Genomic DNA, 15,684 nt, shown 5'->3' with positions numbered 1-15,684 from the left:
CAATCTCCCAAGTAGCTGGACTTAACAGGCATGAGCCACCATGCTGGGCTGATTCTGTATTTTTAGTAGAGAGGGAGTTTTTCCATGTTGGTCATTCTGGTCTCGAACTTCCAACCTCTGGTGATCCTCCTGCCTCGCCCTCCCAAAGTGCTGGGATTACAGGCACGAGCCATTTCGCCCAGCCAAGAGCTGTTCTTACCTTGGGTGATGACCTGTGCTGTAAACCCACAGAGGGTGCCAGGCATTCATCTCAGCTCAGCTCTGAAGGGACTCTGAGCTACAGGGGTATCCTGAGACTGGACCTGTGGTGGGGGTGGTTCCCTTCATTACCTGCTGTCCTCCAGTGGCCAGCATCGGCCCGTCACGCTCAAACCATAGTCTGCAGTCCACACCAACTGGGTGTAGCATGGGGAATATGAGGCATTGTTCCTGGCATCCACTCAGGACTGCAGAGGCTCCCAGGAGAGACTGCAGGGATTCCCTCACAGCAGCCAGGGGGCCCATCATCCACATGTCAGGACAAGCACTTTGTTTCCTGTCTCAGGGATGTTCCCTAACCCAGGAGGGCTGAGGCTGTCTCATTCCTGCAGTTCCCCTGCAGGACCCCAGGCATAAGGCTTCATGCTTATTTCCTTCACTTTGTGAGTGTTGGTCAAGCCAATGATGAATTTGTAAAATACTTTCGTGTCAGGCTGGGGGTTCAAATCCCACTCTGTCGCTTAGTTGCTGTGTGATGCAGGGCCAGTTACTTAACCTCTCTGAACCCTTGCTTACACTTTTTCATTTGTAAAAATAGGTGTGATGGCTAGGCGCAGTGACCTATGCCTGTAATCCCAGCACTTTGGGAGACCTTGAAGTTGGGAGTTCAAAACCAGCCAGGCCAACATGGTGAAACCCTGTCTCTACTAAAGATACAACAAATTAGCTGGGTGTGGTGGTACATGCCTATAATCCCAGCTACTCAGGAAGCTGAGGTAGGAGAATTGCTTGAATCTGGGAGGTGGAGGTTTCAGTGAGCTGAGATCGCACCATTGCACTCCAGCCTCGGCAACAAGAGTGAAACTCTGTCTCAAAAAAAAAAAAAAAAAAAAAAAGTGGGGGTGGGGGCATGATGATGAGGAGGAGGAAGATGGTGGCGGTAGCACCAGCTCCGTCTCGGACGCTGTGAGGATTGCATAAGTGGAAGATGTGTTCAACTTGTGGCTCACAGAAGCAGTCCTGATAAGTTCCCATCCCCTGCGGACCCTGCTCTGTGCAGTAACACGGCTGCTGTGAAACCTCATATGAGCATATCCTCGTTGTCAGTTTCACTCCACTAATAAACTTTAATTCTATTTGACTTTGTTAGAAACTCAGCCTTCACATACTTTTCAAGTATGTTCCCACCCTTGGGAAAAGAAAAGCAAAAGCAGAAATACTTGTTTCCACGGTTTTGCCTGGTACAGACCAAGCAGAGGCATTTTATCTAAATCCATCATGGTTTTACCTTGTAAGAAATAAATAAAAAATGTGAATCTCTATCTGTCAAGAGAATTTCCTAAAGGCAAAACGCATTCTTGCTTTTCAAGGTTTCAGCCTAAAAGCCCATCTACAAAAAGCTTGAAGTAAAATACCTGTTTATTTGTTATGGCTGCTGTGACTAAACCGGGCATGGGCACACCTGGAGTCCCCAGTGTTGGTCACGAGTAACATTTTGTGAGGTTGGCTGCCACACCATCACATAGGTAGCATTTGATGTTTTTTTTCTATCAATTATATTTTCCATTGTTTCTGGGACTTGGCAGCAGAGCCATGTGGTAGCTCAAGCCTTTTTAATCATTTATCTTCCTGACAGTGTGATGAAGTCTGCAGATTCACTGCTTTGTAGATTAATGAAATGTGACTTGTAATTTCCTTCCCTCCCCCTCCCACTCCTCTTCACCTTTTTGTTCCATTTTTTCTCACTCATTAGCTGTGCCCTGCCAGGCACTAGTTAATGGGGAATGTCCCTGTTGAAAACAAGGGTCAATACATTTTGAAATGAACATCATTTAGAGAGTGTGTGCTTTCACTCCAGACTCCTGTGAGCCTTGCCATTCCTGCAACCCTGCACCTTCTCCTCCATAGCGAAGGCAGGTGTTGTGGTTGCGTCAGATGCACAGAGCTGTAAGGAATACAGCTGTGCCTTCCCTGGTGAAGCTGGTGTCAAGAGAAGGGTGCCAGTCAGGGAGAGAACACAAAGGAGCGTCTCACCACCTCGGCTAGAATTGAAGGCTTGTGAAGAACTGTCTGGGGCACATCGTGGTCTTTTGTTCACACACCTCAGACAGGAAGTAGCATTTTGCTTCTGAAGCCCTTTTCTGGCCACGTATTCTCAGCAAGTGGACAAGTTCTGGAAGGCTGGCGGGCAGCAGCAAGACAGCGTGGCCCAAGCTTCTCCACCTCCCTCTGGTTTCTTACTTTGCCAGTTCTTCTAAAGCTTCCTGTGCTCTGAAGACACATATTGCAAAATGGCAGGCTCACTCCAGAATGTTTGAATATCACATTTATTTCCATGCTAATGAGGACTAAAAGGGTGGAAGTAACGATCATTTTATGTGCAGAGAGCTGTTCAGCCCTCCCGGAAAGCTGGAACCTGTGCTCACCAGCGGTTTGTTGCCCCCTGGCCTTCTTGCACTCTCTGTATTTCCAAACCACGGGTTTGACCGAAGGAAATTTGACCACCCTCCTTCAATGAGACCAGACGCCATGTAGAGGATTTTCCATTTGACTTGGCTCCGTCCCACCCTTTTTATTCCACTGTCCTCACTGCAAATACGCTCACTGTGTTTCATCACAGGCATGATCAGAGGCCCATTGCTGATGGCATGTGAGTGGTACGAATCTGGAATTGGGTAGAATCTGTATACTTGATGCCATTTTGCTTCTGACTTCAGTGACTAGGCAGCAGATTGATAGAGTTGCTCTTGACACCCCAAAGCCACGGTTTTGATAGTGAACATTGCAGGAGAGGTTTCCTTGTCGTGCACTAAGTGAGAAGGAAGCAAAGTTGTCAGAGGAACACAGCACTCCTGCTTTCTGTGACCCTGACCCTAGAACCCAGGGAGGGCTGATCAGAGGAGCCTTCTGTTGGGTGAGTCGCGCAGAGCGCAGCTTACTAATCATCATCCTGTTCAAACGCAAAAATGCTGGGAAGGAAGTCACTGGTACTTCATGCCATCAAACACTCATTTGTTTATTTCTCAAACGTTGTTAGTATAGTGGGTGGAATGGTGGCCTCCGCAAAAGATAATGTCTGCTTTCTAAAACTCCACACCGGGGAATGTTAGCTTATTTGGAAAAAGAATCTTGGCAGGTATAATTATATTCACAGTCTCCAGATGGGGTCACCCTGTGTTACCTGGATGGGCCTTAAGATCAGTGGGAAGTGTCCTTGTAAGGGACAGAAGAAAGACAGAAGAAGAGGAGAAGCCATATGAAGGTGGGGCAGAGAGCTGAGTGGTGTGGCCTCAAGACGAGGAACACCCGGGGCCCCCAGAAGCTGCAAGAGGAAAGGAAGGCACCTCCCTTAGAGGCTTTGGAGGGACCACAAACACCTTGATTTCAGACTTCTGGCCTCTGGGACTGTGAGAGGACACATTTCTGTTGCTTTAAGCCAATCATTTGGTGGTAATTTGTATTATAACGGTGGCCCTAGGAAATGAGTTCAGATGCCGGCTACATGTCAGGCTGGGGCTTCCTGTCCTGCTGTAGTCACGCCAGGAGGCAGAAGACTTGTCTGCTTTCACGCGTACTGGGAGAGTGAGTTTGCCTAGAAGTCTATTCAGAGCCATGAGCAAGGACATGCAGACCTGGGCCCAAACCTCAACTCTGGCCCTTTCCGGACACATACATGGTCCTGTGTACGATTCTCCCCATTCTCAACCTCAATTTTCTCATTTGTAACATTGTGCTGTCCTGCCTACCTCTGCTAGGTTTGGGGTGAAAATTAAGTGACCTAATGGCTGCAGAGTGCTTAGGACAGATCCTGGCTTATGGGAGGCACTCGGCAAACAGTAATATTTATTATTTCGTGATTTTTGGAATCAAAATAGATGACATTTGAATATCACAGTTATACTGTCTCCTAGCGCTACAGCGGAGACAGTATAAGTCTAGAGACAAACTTAACCAAACACTTAAAACCTGTCGTATTCATGAATGATAGCTTTACTCCAAAAGTGGACTGTTAAACTTTTTTACTTTAATGAAGTATTTTATCTAAAAAGCACTTATTTCAGTTCTTCTTTTGTCAAAGACACCCTTCTATGTGTCTGTCACACAGTTGCTCTAATGCACATTTTTGTCTATAGTAGATACTTGATACCTCCCTGCTTAAACAAGGCCTTATGAATGTTCTTCAACATCCCTGCTGTCCCCTGTACCCCATTCCCCAGTGCCATTGAGTATTGTTCAGCTAAACTGTTTTCCCGTTGGCTTGGCAGGTCTGAACGATTTCAGCTACCTTCACACAAACTGCTTCGAACTGTCCATCTACGTGGGCTGTGATAAATACCCACATGAGAGCCAGCTGCCCGAGGAGTGGGAGAATAACCGGGAATCTCTGATCGTGTTCATGGAGCAGGTATATTGTGGGCGCGTGACTGAGATGAAGGGGACTAGCTGGGGGATGAGGCCGCCGAGGTGGCTGAAAGCATGGGATGGAATTAATGCTTCAGAGCTTGGCCATCATCCTGGGCCAGCCGCAGTGCTGCGAGGAGCCACTGTGTGTCGACACTTGAGTAGACCTCAGAAAAGAGACCTCTAAACCAGTGGCCATTGCCCCTACTGGCCTGGAGCAAGTGGCACTGGTTCCTGAGCTCTCTGATGCTGCTGTGCAGGGAACAGGTGCTAATGTGTTTGAGTCAATGTGCCCTGGTCCCTTGCCTCAGTCTGCTCCAGCTGCCGTCACAAAGCACCCCAGACTGGATGCTTACAAGGCAGATGTTGATTCTCTTGCAGCTCCTGAGGCCGTAAGTCTGAAACCAAGCCTCCCTCAGGGTTGGTGTCCTCAGAGGCTTGTCTCCTCCGCTGCCATCTCGCCACCTCTTCATGTGGTGGTCATCCCTCTGTACGTATGCCTCTGTGTATGAGTCCAAATTTCCTCTTCTTAGGAGGATGCCACCTTAACGGCCTCATTTTCACTTAATTACCTCTGTGAAGGCCCCGTCTCTAAATAGTCACATTCTGAGATTCTGGGATTAGGGCTTCCACATATGATTCTGGGGGCCAGGATGGGGTGAGGACACAGTTGAGTCCCTAATACCCTTCCAGGCCTACAGAGTCACTGTTGCAGGTGACAGGGGTGAACGAGCTGGGAGCAGCTTTAACAAGTGCCGCTGGGTTCTGCTACCCAGCTGGGAACCTTGAACACCTTGCTGCCAGAGGCTCTCAAGGACACATCCATCTTGCAGCTTTAGTGAATTAACCGGTTCTAGTTCTGCAACTCAGCAAACAATATCCATGCTGCACTCAAGAACAGTCTCACTGGAAACCATGGGAATAAACAGAAACAAGTGCTGAGCCTCGGGGCTCCCGCTCTTTGTAAGTGTTAATTCTGACTCTGCCTTAACTTCCATCCATTAGGAAGTAAAACCCTGGGGCTGGTCACTAGGTTCCCCTTCCATGGGGTTGTATACAGGAGTCAGAAGGCGCATTCAGCCAATGGCTTGGGCTGGCACCTTTGGCTGCACTTCTGCCCAGGGGGCAGAGGTTGGTACCAGGATTTAGCATCTGAGTCTGTCTCATCAAGGTCTTGGGAGACTCAGCCCCCAGTGAGCTTCCCTGACACAGGAGGGTGTGAGTCTATTTTTCCATCTTAGGGAAATCGTCACCAGAGGAATTCCTGCCCCCACCCTGGAATTTTGTAAGGGAAGGCTCGGTTTCTTTTGCATCTATGTAAAGAGAAGGCCTTGACTGTAACAGCCTAATCAGTCTTAAGGAATGATTCCATTTAGCCAAAGGGCCTTCTGTGGATAAAATGCCCAGTCCTAATAATATGTATAAAGTCACTGGTAATGATGGAATGTCACCTTGGACTGGCATATCATTCTACAGGTGGGGAAACTGAGGCATACGTTTCGAGTGCATCGCATGACACAACTAAGTCATCAGAAGGGTCTATGCATGGAGTTGTCATCTTATAGGGAGGTTTCTTTGATTCTTTTCTTTCCCTTCTGATTTTTAAGTCAGCACGTCCAAGAAAGTAAAAATAAATGCGCCTATAAAAATTAAATTTCAGTTTTTAGTAAATGTGTTTCTGTGAACCATCTCAGATTCTAATATTTTTTAAGCCTCTGGCAATTCTCATGGAAGAACTTCTGGTGCAAGAACCCCAAAGAAATGCAGAAGTTTACATTCCAAATCCACACAGACCCAGGCGAGCCTATAACCCGAGGACTCCTATTTTTCTAAAAGAGAATTTAATTATTTTTTTTTCTCCTTTCTCCTTTCCCCTACTTCCCACTTAGCCCTTTTTGAAATGCAAAATAACCTGTCACTTCCCCCTCAGCAGACATTCCCTGCAGGGCAAGCTCATCTGTGCTCCAAGGCGGACCGCCCACCTCCAGGGGCTGGCCTCGGAAAGCTTGCCTGTTGGCCACTTTTACAACTTTTTTCTGCCCAGGAAGGTGCCAGCTCAACTGCCTGGTAGATAAGACACCAGGCTAGCAGGGAGACCCTTGGCCTTGCTCAGTAACCCACTCCCCCATAAAAGGGGCAAAAATCTGCTTTTTGCGCCAAAGGAGAAGTGGCACATTTTAAAGCAGGACACTTCCCCAAGGCTAGCTTCAGAAATAAGTGCACTTTTCTTACACCAAGACCTGGCTCTTGTTAACTGAACCCTGCAATGCAGCAAGCAATGAACCTGCTTTTTGGCTTTGAGATGTGGTGCTATGTGAGTTCTTGGTGGGAACCAGCCGATGGCGAGTGGACAGCCCACTCTCCGTTGTGCCACTGGTGTCCAGAGCTGGTCGGTGGCCTCACCCTGTGTCTCATGTTCGCCGAGCAGGTTCATCGTGGCATCAAAGGCTTGGTGAGAGATTCATACGGAAAAGGAATCCCAAATGCCGTTATCTCCGTAGAAGGCGTTAACCATGACATCCGAACAGGTAACAGCAGATGTGTACAGACAGCCTCTTGGTAAGAAATATCCATTTTTTGAGGTGTTTTACTTGGGCTACAATCATGAAATGACTGCCAGAAATGTCATACTCAGAGCCAAATTAGAGTCTTCCTCTAAATTTCCCACTTTTCAAGAGACCCTCGAAAGCGAGGGTTTCAGCCCATGCTTCCTGGTTGCTCTCTGTGCCTTTCACAGGATGGTCATGTGGCAGCCAGCCGACCTCCAGGTGCCATGGAAGTTTCTAAGGAGTTGAGGAAGCAGCTCTGTCTCTACGGAGTTGTTGCATCTATAGGTAGCTTAGCTCTCAGACAAGATGAAATGTGGCCTGTGCCCCTGTGCCCATGAGCACAGAGGTTGCAGGGAGGGAGGGAGCCAGGCTGTGCCCAAGAGGGAGGAGCTGTAGGCTGGGCAGCTTGTGGAGGGGTGGAGTTTGAAGGCTCCAGTGGTGAGAGGACAGCTAGAGGGGTGGGTTGGATTGGCCTTAAGTGCCCCTCCAGAGAGGATGCAATTTTTCCATTAAAGCACAGGAAATCACTGAGCATGTCTTAGGAAGACTCAAGTGTCTGTAATGCTGTAATGTGAAGGGCAGGATAAGAATAACAGTAACAATAAACTCTGTTAAAAGCTTTCTTGTATTAACTGCGTCATTCCTCACATACGATGTACTTTTCTTGATGCTGTCATTAGAAGAGGAAATGCGACAGGGAGACCCAGCTTCCACTTACTGGAAGGGACGAATGTCTGGTGGTGTTACTAGCTTCCACTCACTGGAAGGGACAAATGTCTGGTGGTGTTAACTAGTCAGGGCTAGCACATGTGACTCCCTTTTGAATAGAGGGTAGACAATTCTAGGAACTTGGATAATCTGAGGGTCAGAGGATGATCTCTAAAAGGCAGTGCTGACATGTTATTCCAATTCTCTTTGCTATAGAAGAAAAGAAATTGTAAGACCCAGGGTTTGGTAAACCAAATTTAGTTTCCAGTTCCTAAAATGCCAAAATGATCTCCCATTTTAAAATGCACGTACGAAGTGGCCATACCACATCAGGAGAGCAGAAGGCTGCCCCAGATCACTCAGCAACGGCAGGAACAAGGCGCTGTTCCCCACACAATCTGTTCTCAAAGAGCTCGCGTGCATGCTTTCTCTTCGTTGTTTTCATTTTATCTTTTTTGAGGGAGACGGGCCATTCTCTCCCACTTATTCAGGTGAAAAACAGAAGCTGAGGGAGGGTAGTGACCCGCTGATGGTTAAAGGGGTGAGTGGGGTTTGGCTTCAGGTCTCTGACTCCCAGGTGGGCCGGAAGATGCCCTGCAGGTACGCCTCAGGGTCCTGGATGACTCTGCCCTGTTCTTTGCTGGTTAGAAGGTGACATGAAAACAAAGGTGCTTGACCAGTCCTGGTTTTCCTTTTGTGCCGCACTGCTCTCATCACCTGGGATGCCCCACTTAAAACTAAAAATGCTGTGTCCCACTCCCCACCCCTGTCCTAGGCAAACAGTGCTGATGGTCCCACGACCTGGCTTCCCATTGCTCCTCGTGGACTGACAGCCACACAGGGGGTCATCACTGCGGTGCCTCTGCCCACTGGAACTTCTTCCCTGCGGGGTCCCTGGGTTCCCGTCTCCTCCCTTTCAGGTCTTTGCTCAGACCATCTCAGTGCAGCCAATCCTGACCCCCATGAGCATGGCACACCTCCTCGCTGCCCTGCTGATCCCTCTTACCTGCTCCAACTTTGTCCCTTTCCCATGGCACGTCTCCCTCGTAACATACCACATAGTAGGCTCATGGGTGCTGTGCTAGTTATTTGTTTCTGCCTTTTAGCCCCCACGAGGTCAGGAGCCCCTGACTGTCTTGTTGGTTTGTTCCTCAGTGTATTACGAGCACCCTGCCTGGCCACTTCCGAGCAGAGGATGCTCTATAAATACTTGTTGATGAATGGGCGGATGGACAGTACACGATGTTCCAGCATTACGCAGTGAGTGGCGGAGCTATGATTTGAGCCAAGCACTGGAGACTTCAAATCTGGTGCTCCTTCCTTTATTTCCATGCTATTTCTCTGGAACAGAGAGGAGGGGCCCCTTCTCTGAACACTGTTCCCCGTGATCCTGTTGTGCCAACAAAAGGTCCCATTCCACCTGCCGGGAAGCAGACTTGAGGATGTTAGGATGAGGTGAGGATGAGGTTCAGACCTGGCCCATGTACCCTTCATTGCCAGGCTCCCTAGCAGTGGGCCTGGCATGAAAGGCCAATTATTTAAATGGGTAAAATGTGTCTGAAATGCCACAAAATAGTAGATTGCTGTGTAATGCCATAAATTGTATTTTTCCCACCTAGTTACTGATTTCTTCACTCAATATTTTCTGACCATTCCTACCATTTGTCCCTGATCTTATAGCCATGAACCATGAGGTTTCACTCTGAATACCACTGAATTTTGTACACCATAGCCCCTCATTGGTGCTCATTTTTTGTATATTTATTCATTATTCCTTCACTAATTCCGCAAACATAGATTGCATAGCTGTAATGTGCTAGAGACCACGCAGAGTGCTGGCGATTGTTGTGCGTGCAAGGATATGTGACGTGGTTCTGCATAGGATTTGTATTTTAAACATTACAAGTGAAGCTCCTTTGAAATGGCAATTTCTGTTGTTGTTGTTGTTGTTGTTGTTTGTTTGTTTGTTTGAGATGGAGTCTCGCTCTGTCGCCCAGACTGGAGTGCAATGGCATGATCTTGGCTCACTGCAACCTCCGCCTTCCAGGTTCAAGCAACCCTCCTGCCTCAGCCTCCCAAGTAGCTGGGAACACAGGAGCCCACCACCACACCCGGCCAATTTTTGCATTTTTAGTAGAGAGGGGGTTTCACCATGTTGGCCTGGCTGGTCTCGAACTCCTGACCTCATGATCAGCCTGCCTCGGCCTCTCAAAGTGCTGGGATTACAGGCATGAGCCACCATGCCTCGTCTGAAATGACAATTCTAAAGGAGCCTAGAACATTCCTTGGACTATTTAGTGCTTTGGTTGCAATGTGAGAAAACATGAGGGTTTTGAACTGAGTGGGAGATGCAAAGGCCCTGGGGCCTCATAAGCCAAGATAGAATATTTTGTCTAATGGGTGCTGAGTTTGAGGCTTCTGCAATCAAGGAGACAGTTTTGTTGAGCTAATGGGAAATGCATCTCCCTCCCTTGATTTTCCCTCTATAAGTAATTTCCCAGTGTGCTCTCATGACAGATAAACTCCATACTTTACACATGGCTCTTTATTTTGTTTCAGAATCTTTCAATTTCTTCCAGAAAAGCTCTGAATTTGCTTTGATTTCTGTCTGAGGTTTATGTGATGTGACAAGTTTTATTTCGGGATGGATTTTGCATGAAATAAACAGAGGTATTAAATGTAATTCCACAGGGAGGGAAGCTGGTAAGAATGCTTTCAGTTAGATGCATGTCAGTATGTTGGCCAGACACTTGCTCACTGTTCCACACGCCAGTCCTTTGCTTGGTGGGTACCGAGTTGACCTACTTGTCCGTGGACATCTGTGGGCCTGAGTTGCCCCTTCTGCTTATGAATGCTTAGGATGCCCACTATGTGTTGACTTCCACTGTGGCTCCCTAGCAGGCTCACCCTGAACACAGACTTGACCACTCGGGGACAGCAGCCCAACACCGCGTCCCCTGCTTTTCATAGTGTGAGTGATTCCAGACTGTTCCAATGGCTAGAGACAGAAGCGGAGAAGATGAGAGCCTGAAGGAAGATGTGGGGAAAACAGCCAAGAACTGAGCAGGGCGTGCCCTGCCAGGCTGATGAGGGCATCAGCAGATCCGTGTCTCAGCAGCAGAAACTTCCAGATTACAGGGCCAGTGCTCCTCATTCTGGCTGTGTGAACCTGCAGACAGTCCGATTGTTGTATTCATTCTTTTGACCTTTCTTACTGAGCTCCTATTATGCACCAGACTAGAAATACTATGGTGAACAAAACAAGTATAGCCTCTAAAAGTACATATTCTAGTGAAGGAGACCTTCACTAGAAATCATTTGAAAGGAAAATTTAAAAGTTCACTGCACGCTATGATCCGTGCCATGAAAAAAAATAAATCGAGTGACATTCATAAACAGGTGGGAAAGCCAAGGAAGGGTCCCTCCCTAACAGGACGTATACAGGGAGGCCTTTAGAAGGAATGGCATTCCAATTGGAGGGAACAGTAATTACAAAGGCTCAGAGTCAAGGATGAAGGAACAAAAGGAAGCGTTGTGTGGCTGGAGTGAGGCTGCTGGGAGCAGCGGAGTGTAATAACATGGAAGGGGCCTGCGGGAGCTGTACCGGGTTTTGCACTAAGCACTGAGCCCTTATCTGAATGGGGCGAACCCTCGGGCTCACAGGAACACTGTCTGCACCTGCTTGTTCTTTCTCCTCAAAAATTCATAAGTTGTATCTGAATCTTCTTTGAGGGCTTACCTAACAGGGCCGCAAGGAGAAAACAAATTTCTTGAAAATTAGTAAGAATAGCTTTCATTATTAAAAACAAACTCTAGGCATTTAAATGGAATCTTGCAAGGCCTGACTTTACAAAGGGTGAAAGGAAGTTGACCTGGCAGAGGAGTTGGAAACAGTAGTGGGAACAGTATATGCAAAACCCAGAGGTGTGAGATGTGTGTGTCCTGAGACACCACTGCAAGGCACTCAGCATGGCTGGAACAAAGGGGCGTGCGATGCCGTAGGGGAGGGCAGGGACTGGGACCCCATGAGCTCGGTCCAGCCAAGGACTTTGGATTTCATCGCCATGTGACCCTGTGATCACAGCAGGTTTAGGGAGTAAGCACCATGATGTGTATAAGGAGGCCAGCAGCAGCACAGAGGGTGGATTGGGGAGGGGGCAGAGAGGGCTTTTTCTGGCTTTTGTGGGGACAAGGGGAATCACAAAGGCTTCTTATTAGAAACATGAACTTGAGCCCGTTATGCTGATAATCGTTTATTGTGGTTTCTTTCGCTTCTCAGCTTACTGAACACCCTTGGTGAGAACTTGGTCTGCCCCTTCCCTGGGGTGTTTAATCTCCAAGTGTCATTGAGTCAGGTCTCCCTGGGAGGTCTGCTTCCAGGGGCCTCAAATGCCCAGACCCCACAACAGCTGTTGGCAGGGGCAGGCTCTTGGCCTTAAGTCATCCCTTCTGGGCACCCTTGATAGTTGAGACCTAATGCTCTGCCTCTCAGGCCAGCAAGCCACGTGCTCTCCTGGTGGCTCACTTCTCTCCAGCGCATTCAGATGAACCAGTGTTCAGCTGAGTGAGACCTGTTTGGTGTTCAATACAGGAGGATAAACGGCACACATGCTGAACACAGAAGAGGAAAACACGGGCTCTTCAGGCGCCTATAGCTTTAACACAGGGCTGAGGTGGGAAGCGGAGGCCATTTCCACTCTCAAGGACGTGCTGCCTGGCAGCAGGGAAAGGGGAGAGGACGGGGAGGGCACATAAGGAGGTGGTGCCCTCAGTCTCGCCAGGGACTGTGGGAGCCCTGAGAGAGGTCTCCAAAGCAAAGACAAACAGGGCTGTGAGGCTCACGACACCTGATTGCATAATTCAGCCTGCTCTATGTGCTCCTGAGAAGGTATGAGTGGCATTTTATTTAGTTGAAGACCTTGCCATTTCACTAAAGGAAGACCCAGGGCACAGTGCCAAGAAACACCAAGGAGCCGCCTACCTGCACATGTACGTGGGCCTCTAAGATGGAGTCCTGTTTCCCATTCAGCTCCTTCATGATGTGCATGTGGCCAGCGACTGCCTCCACATGTCATTTCCCGTCACATGCTGTGCTCCTGGAGCTCACTGTATTGCACAGAGTGTCTCAGATGAATTGATTTTAGAATGTGCGTGACTTCACCATGACGCTTCAAAGGGTTAATATAGCTGTGTATGTGGAGACAGCTATTTACAGGCACACACATACATGGTTTTCTTCCATCCCTTTGAAGACTTCAGGACGTGTTAAGACAAGCAAACCTTGTCTAAGGTCTGCTTAGCACTTGATCAAACCCAGCCTTTTCTCTGCTTGGCTCCAAAACTTCAGACTGGGCAGGACCTTCAGATTGTCATAAGCGAAAGACTGCTAATTGCTAGCTGTGTGACCTGGTGTAGGAGACTACACCTTACTAATGTAGAAAAGGTTACTAATGAGGCAGGGACACCACCTCAGCTCCAGCATGGGTCTCATGTGATCCCAAGGCTCCTCTGCCCTGCAGCATCCATGTATAGATGCCCCTGCAACTCCAGGCCCCAGCCAGAGAATGGGGTACAGAGGCCAGGGCCTCTCCTGAGCCATCTGGCCTCAGCCCGTATAGTCCTTTCCTTCTCTTTCCAGAGTGAAGAGCCCACGCCTTTGAAAAACAGTTCCTGTGTGTTTGCAGCCATGCTAAGGAAGCCAGGAGGCTCTGCACTGATGGCTTTTTAAGATGACATTTTGTGGCAAGGGCATACCATTTGGAAGTTCAAGTTCACAATGAATGGCTCGTATGGCCACAGAACAGGGAGCATTAGTGATCAGCTCTCCAGCTTTGCTCCTGTGTATTGACACTGTGGGGAGCCTATACCTCCCCTCCCTGTTAAAACCATTAAGGCAGCTTTCAGAGAGAAAAACATCTTGGCTTCCAAAATGCCTTAAGAATTTGCATCTGCGGGAACTGGGATTCCACATTGCCAGCCTGAGAGTCTCTCTCTGGTCTTGGAGGAGGGCTGGTGGGATCTGTGTTAGCAAGAGCTGCTCTGAGTCTCCGCTGGTTTTCTTTTCACAGCCAACGATGGGGATTACTGGCGCCTCCTGAACCCTGGAGAGTATGTGGTCACAGCAAAGGCTGAAGGCTTCACTGCGTCCACCAAGAACTGTATGGTTGGCTATGACATGGGGGCCACACGATGTGACTTCACACTCAGCAAAACCAACATGGCCAGGATCCGAGAGATCATGGAGAAGTTTGGGAAGCAGCCCGTCAGCCTGCCAGCCAGGCGGCTGAAGCTGCGGGGACGGAAGAGACGACAGCGCGGGTGACCCTCCTGGGCCCTTGAGACTTGTCTGGGACCCATGCAAATTAAACCAACCTGGTAGTAGCTCCGTAGTGGACTTACTCACTCTTGTTTCCTCTGTAATTCAAGAAGTGCCTGGAAGAGAGTGTGCATGGTGGGGCAGGTCCCAAAAGGGAAGGCTGGAGGCTGAGGCTGTTTTCTTTTCTTTGTTCCCATTTATCCAAATAACTTGGACAGAGCAGTAAAGAAAAGCTGATGGGAGTGAGAGAATTCAGCAAATCAACCTGGGAATCAGAGAGAGAGAGAGAGAAAGAGGGGAGCCTGTCCGTTCAGGGCTTCCTGGCTGTACAGGAAAGGATTCTGGTGCTTCCCCTGTTTGCGTGACAGCGGAGTTCCACATGCATTTGCAATTTGCACAGCTAAAATTGCAGCATTCCCCCAGCTGGACTGTCCCAAATGTTACCATTTGAGATGCTCCCAGGCATCCTAAGAGAATCCACTCCCTCTGGCCATGGGACATTCCAAGCTGCTACAAATAAATTCTGTGTTCTGTTGACAATAGAGTCATTGCCAAGTGAACATCAGTGAGCCTCTTGAATCGGTTTAGTCTCCTTTTCAACAAGGGAGTATGTTCATAAAAGGAGGGCAAGGTCAAGATCGTTCAGGAGTTTGTTGGGCAGCAAGCATGAAGCTTCTTGCACAAATGGTGGGTTCATAAAGAACCCCCAGACTCCCTGCTGATCCAGTAGCCCTGGAGGCTCTCCAGCTAGGGAGAGCCAGAGGTGCCGGCCTTCCTGACGTGCCAGAGAATTTAGCCTGGATCTCCTCTCTTACCTACCAGGACTGGAAAGAGCCAGAAGTGGGTGACCTGAAGCCCTCTGTCTGCTCGAGGAATTGCCCTGCATGGAATTGAGTGCTCGTGGGTTGGCCTCTTATCAGTCTGGGAGTTATTTTTGATATGTGAAATGCCAGATCTTCCAAATTAGGCTAAATGCGATGAAAATCTCTTAGGATGATCTGTGGAGCATCAGTTTGGGAAGGATTATTGAATTACGCAAGAAAAAAGTGTGTCTCACTTTTTGTTAATGTTGCTGCCTCATTGACCTGGGAAAAATGAAAAAAAAAAAATAAAGCAAGCAAATGGTAAGACCCTTCTGGTGTGTGGCTTTTCTGGGTGGACTTGCAGTCACTACCTGTTTCTGAGCTTGGTCACCCTAGACAAGGTGCCTGCTTGGGGGCGGCCATCCTGCATTCCCACTAAGCTCAGCACTGATGTTGACAGCTTTACCTTTGCTGCCTCCTCCCAGGAGACACAAGCTTGGGACCCACTGTTGACTCTTGGAGGTGCCAGTGAGCATCTTTAGAGAAAAAGATGCTCCTGTGGCTTTTGCACAATCTGCACTCAGGATCAGCTAACTTTTCTTAAAAAGGGTCAGTAAATATCGCAGGCTTTGCAAGTCACACAGTCTGTGTCATAACCACTCAGATCTGTTATTGTAGCACAAAAGCAGACATACACAGTACAGTCACG

At 48.5% G+C, this 15,684-nt stretch overlaps 1 protein-coding gene across 1 annotated transcript in view; it reads left to right on the top strand.

Annotated features, from left to right (window-relative positions):
• Window positions 1–15,300, top strand: part of CPXM2 (carboxypeptidase X, M14 family member 2) — a 153,747-nt gene extending 138,447 nt beyond the window's left edge. The window contains exons 12-14 of the mRNA XM_003922120.3: window positions 4,464–4,603; window positions 7,028–7,127; window positions 13,925–15,300. Of these exons, the coding sequence (XP_003922169.2) occupies window positions 4,464–4,603; window positions 7,028–7,127; window positions 13,925–14,178 (494 nt within the window). The 3' untranslated portion in view covers window positions 14,179–15,300. The remainder of the gene's footprint in view (window positions 1–4,463; window positions 4,604–7,027; window positions 7,128–13,924) is intronic.
• The last annotated feature ends 384 nt before the right edge of the window (window positions 15,301–15,684 follow it).

The sequence above is a fragment of the Saimiri boliviensis genome, chromosome 12, assembly GCF_048565385.1.
Source record: "Saimiri boliviensis isolate mSaiBol1 chromosome 12, mSaiBol1.pri, whole genome shotgun sequence".
NCBI classification, from domain to species: domain Eukaryota; kingdom Metazoa; phylum Chordata; class Mammalia; order Primates; family Cebidae; genus Saimiri; species Saimiri boliviensis.
The sequence above is the reverse complement of the archived record's forward strand: the minus strand, read 5'-3'. Positions and strand labels throughout refer to the sequence as shown.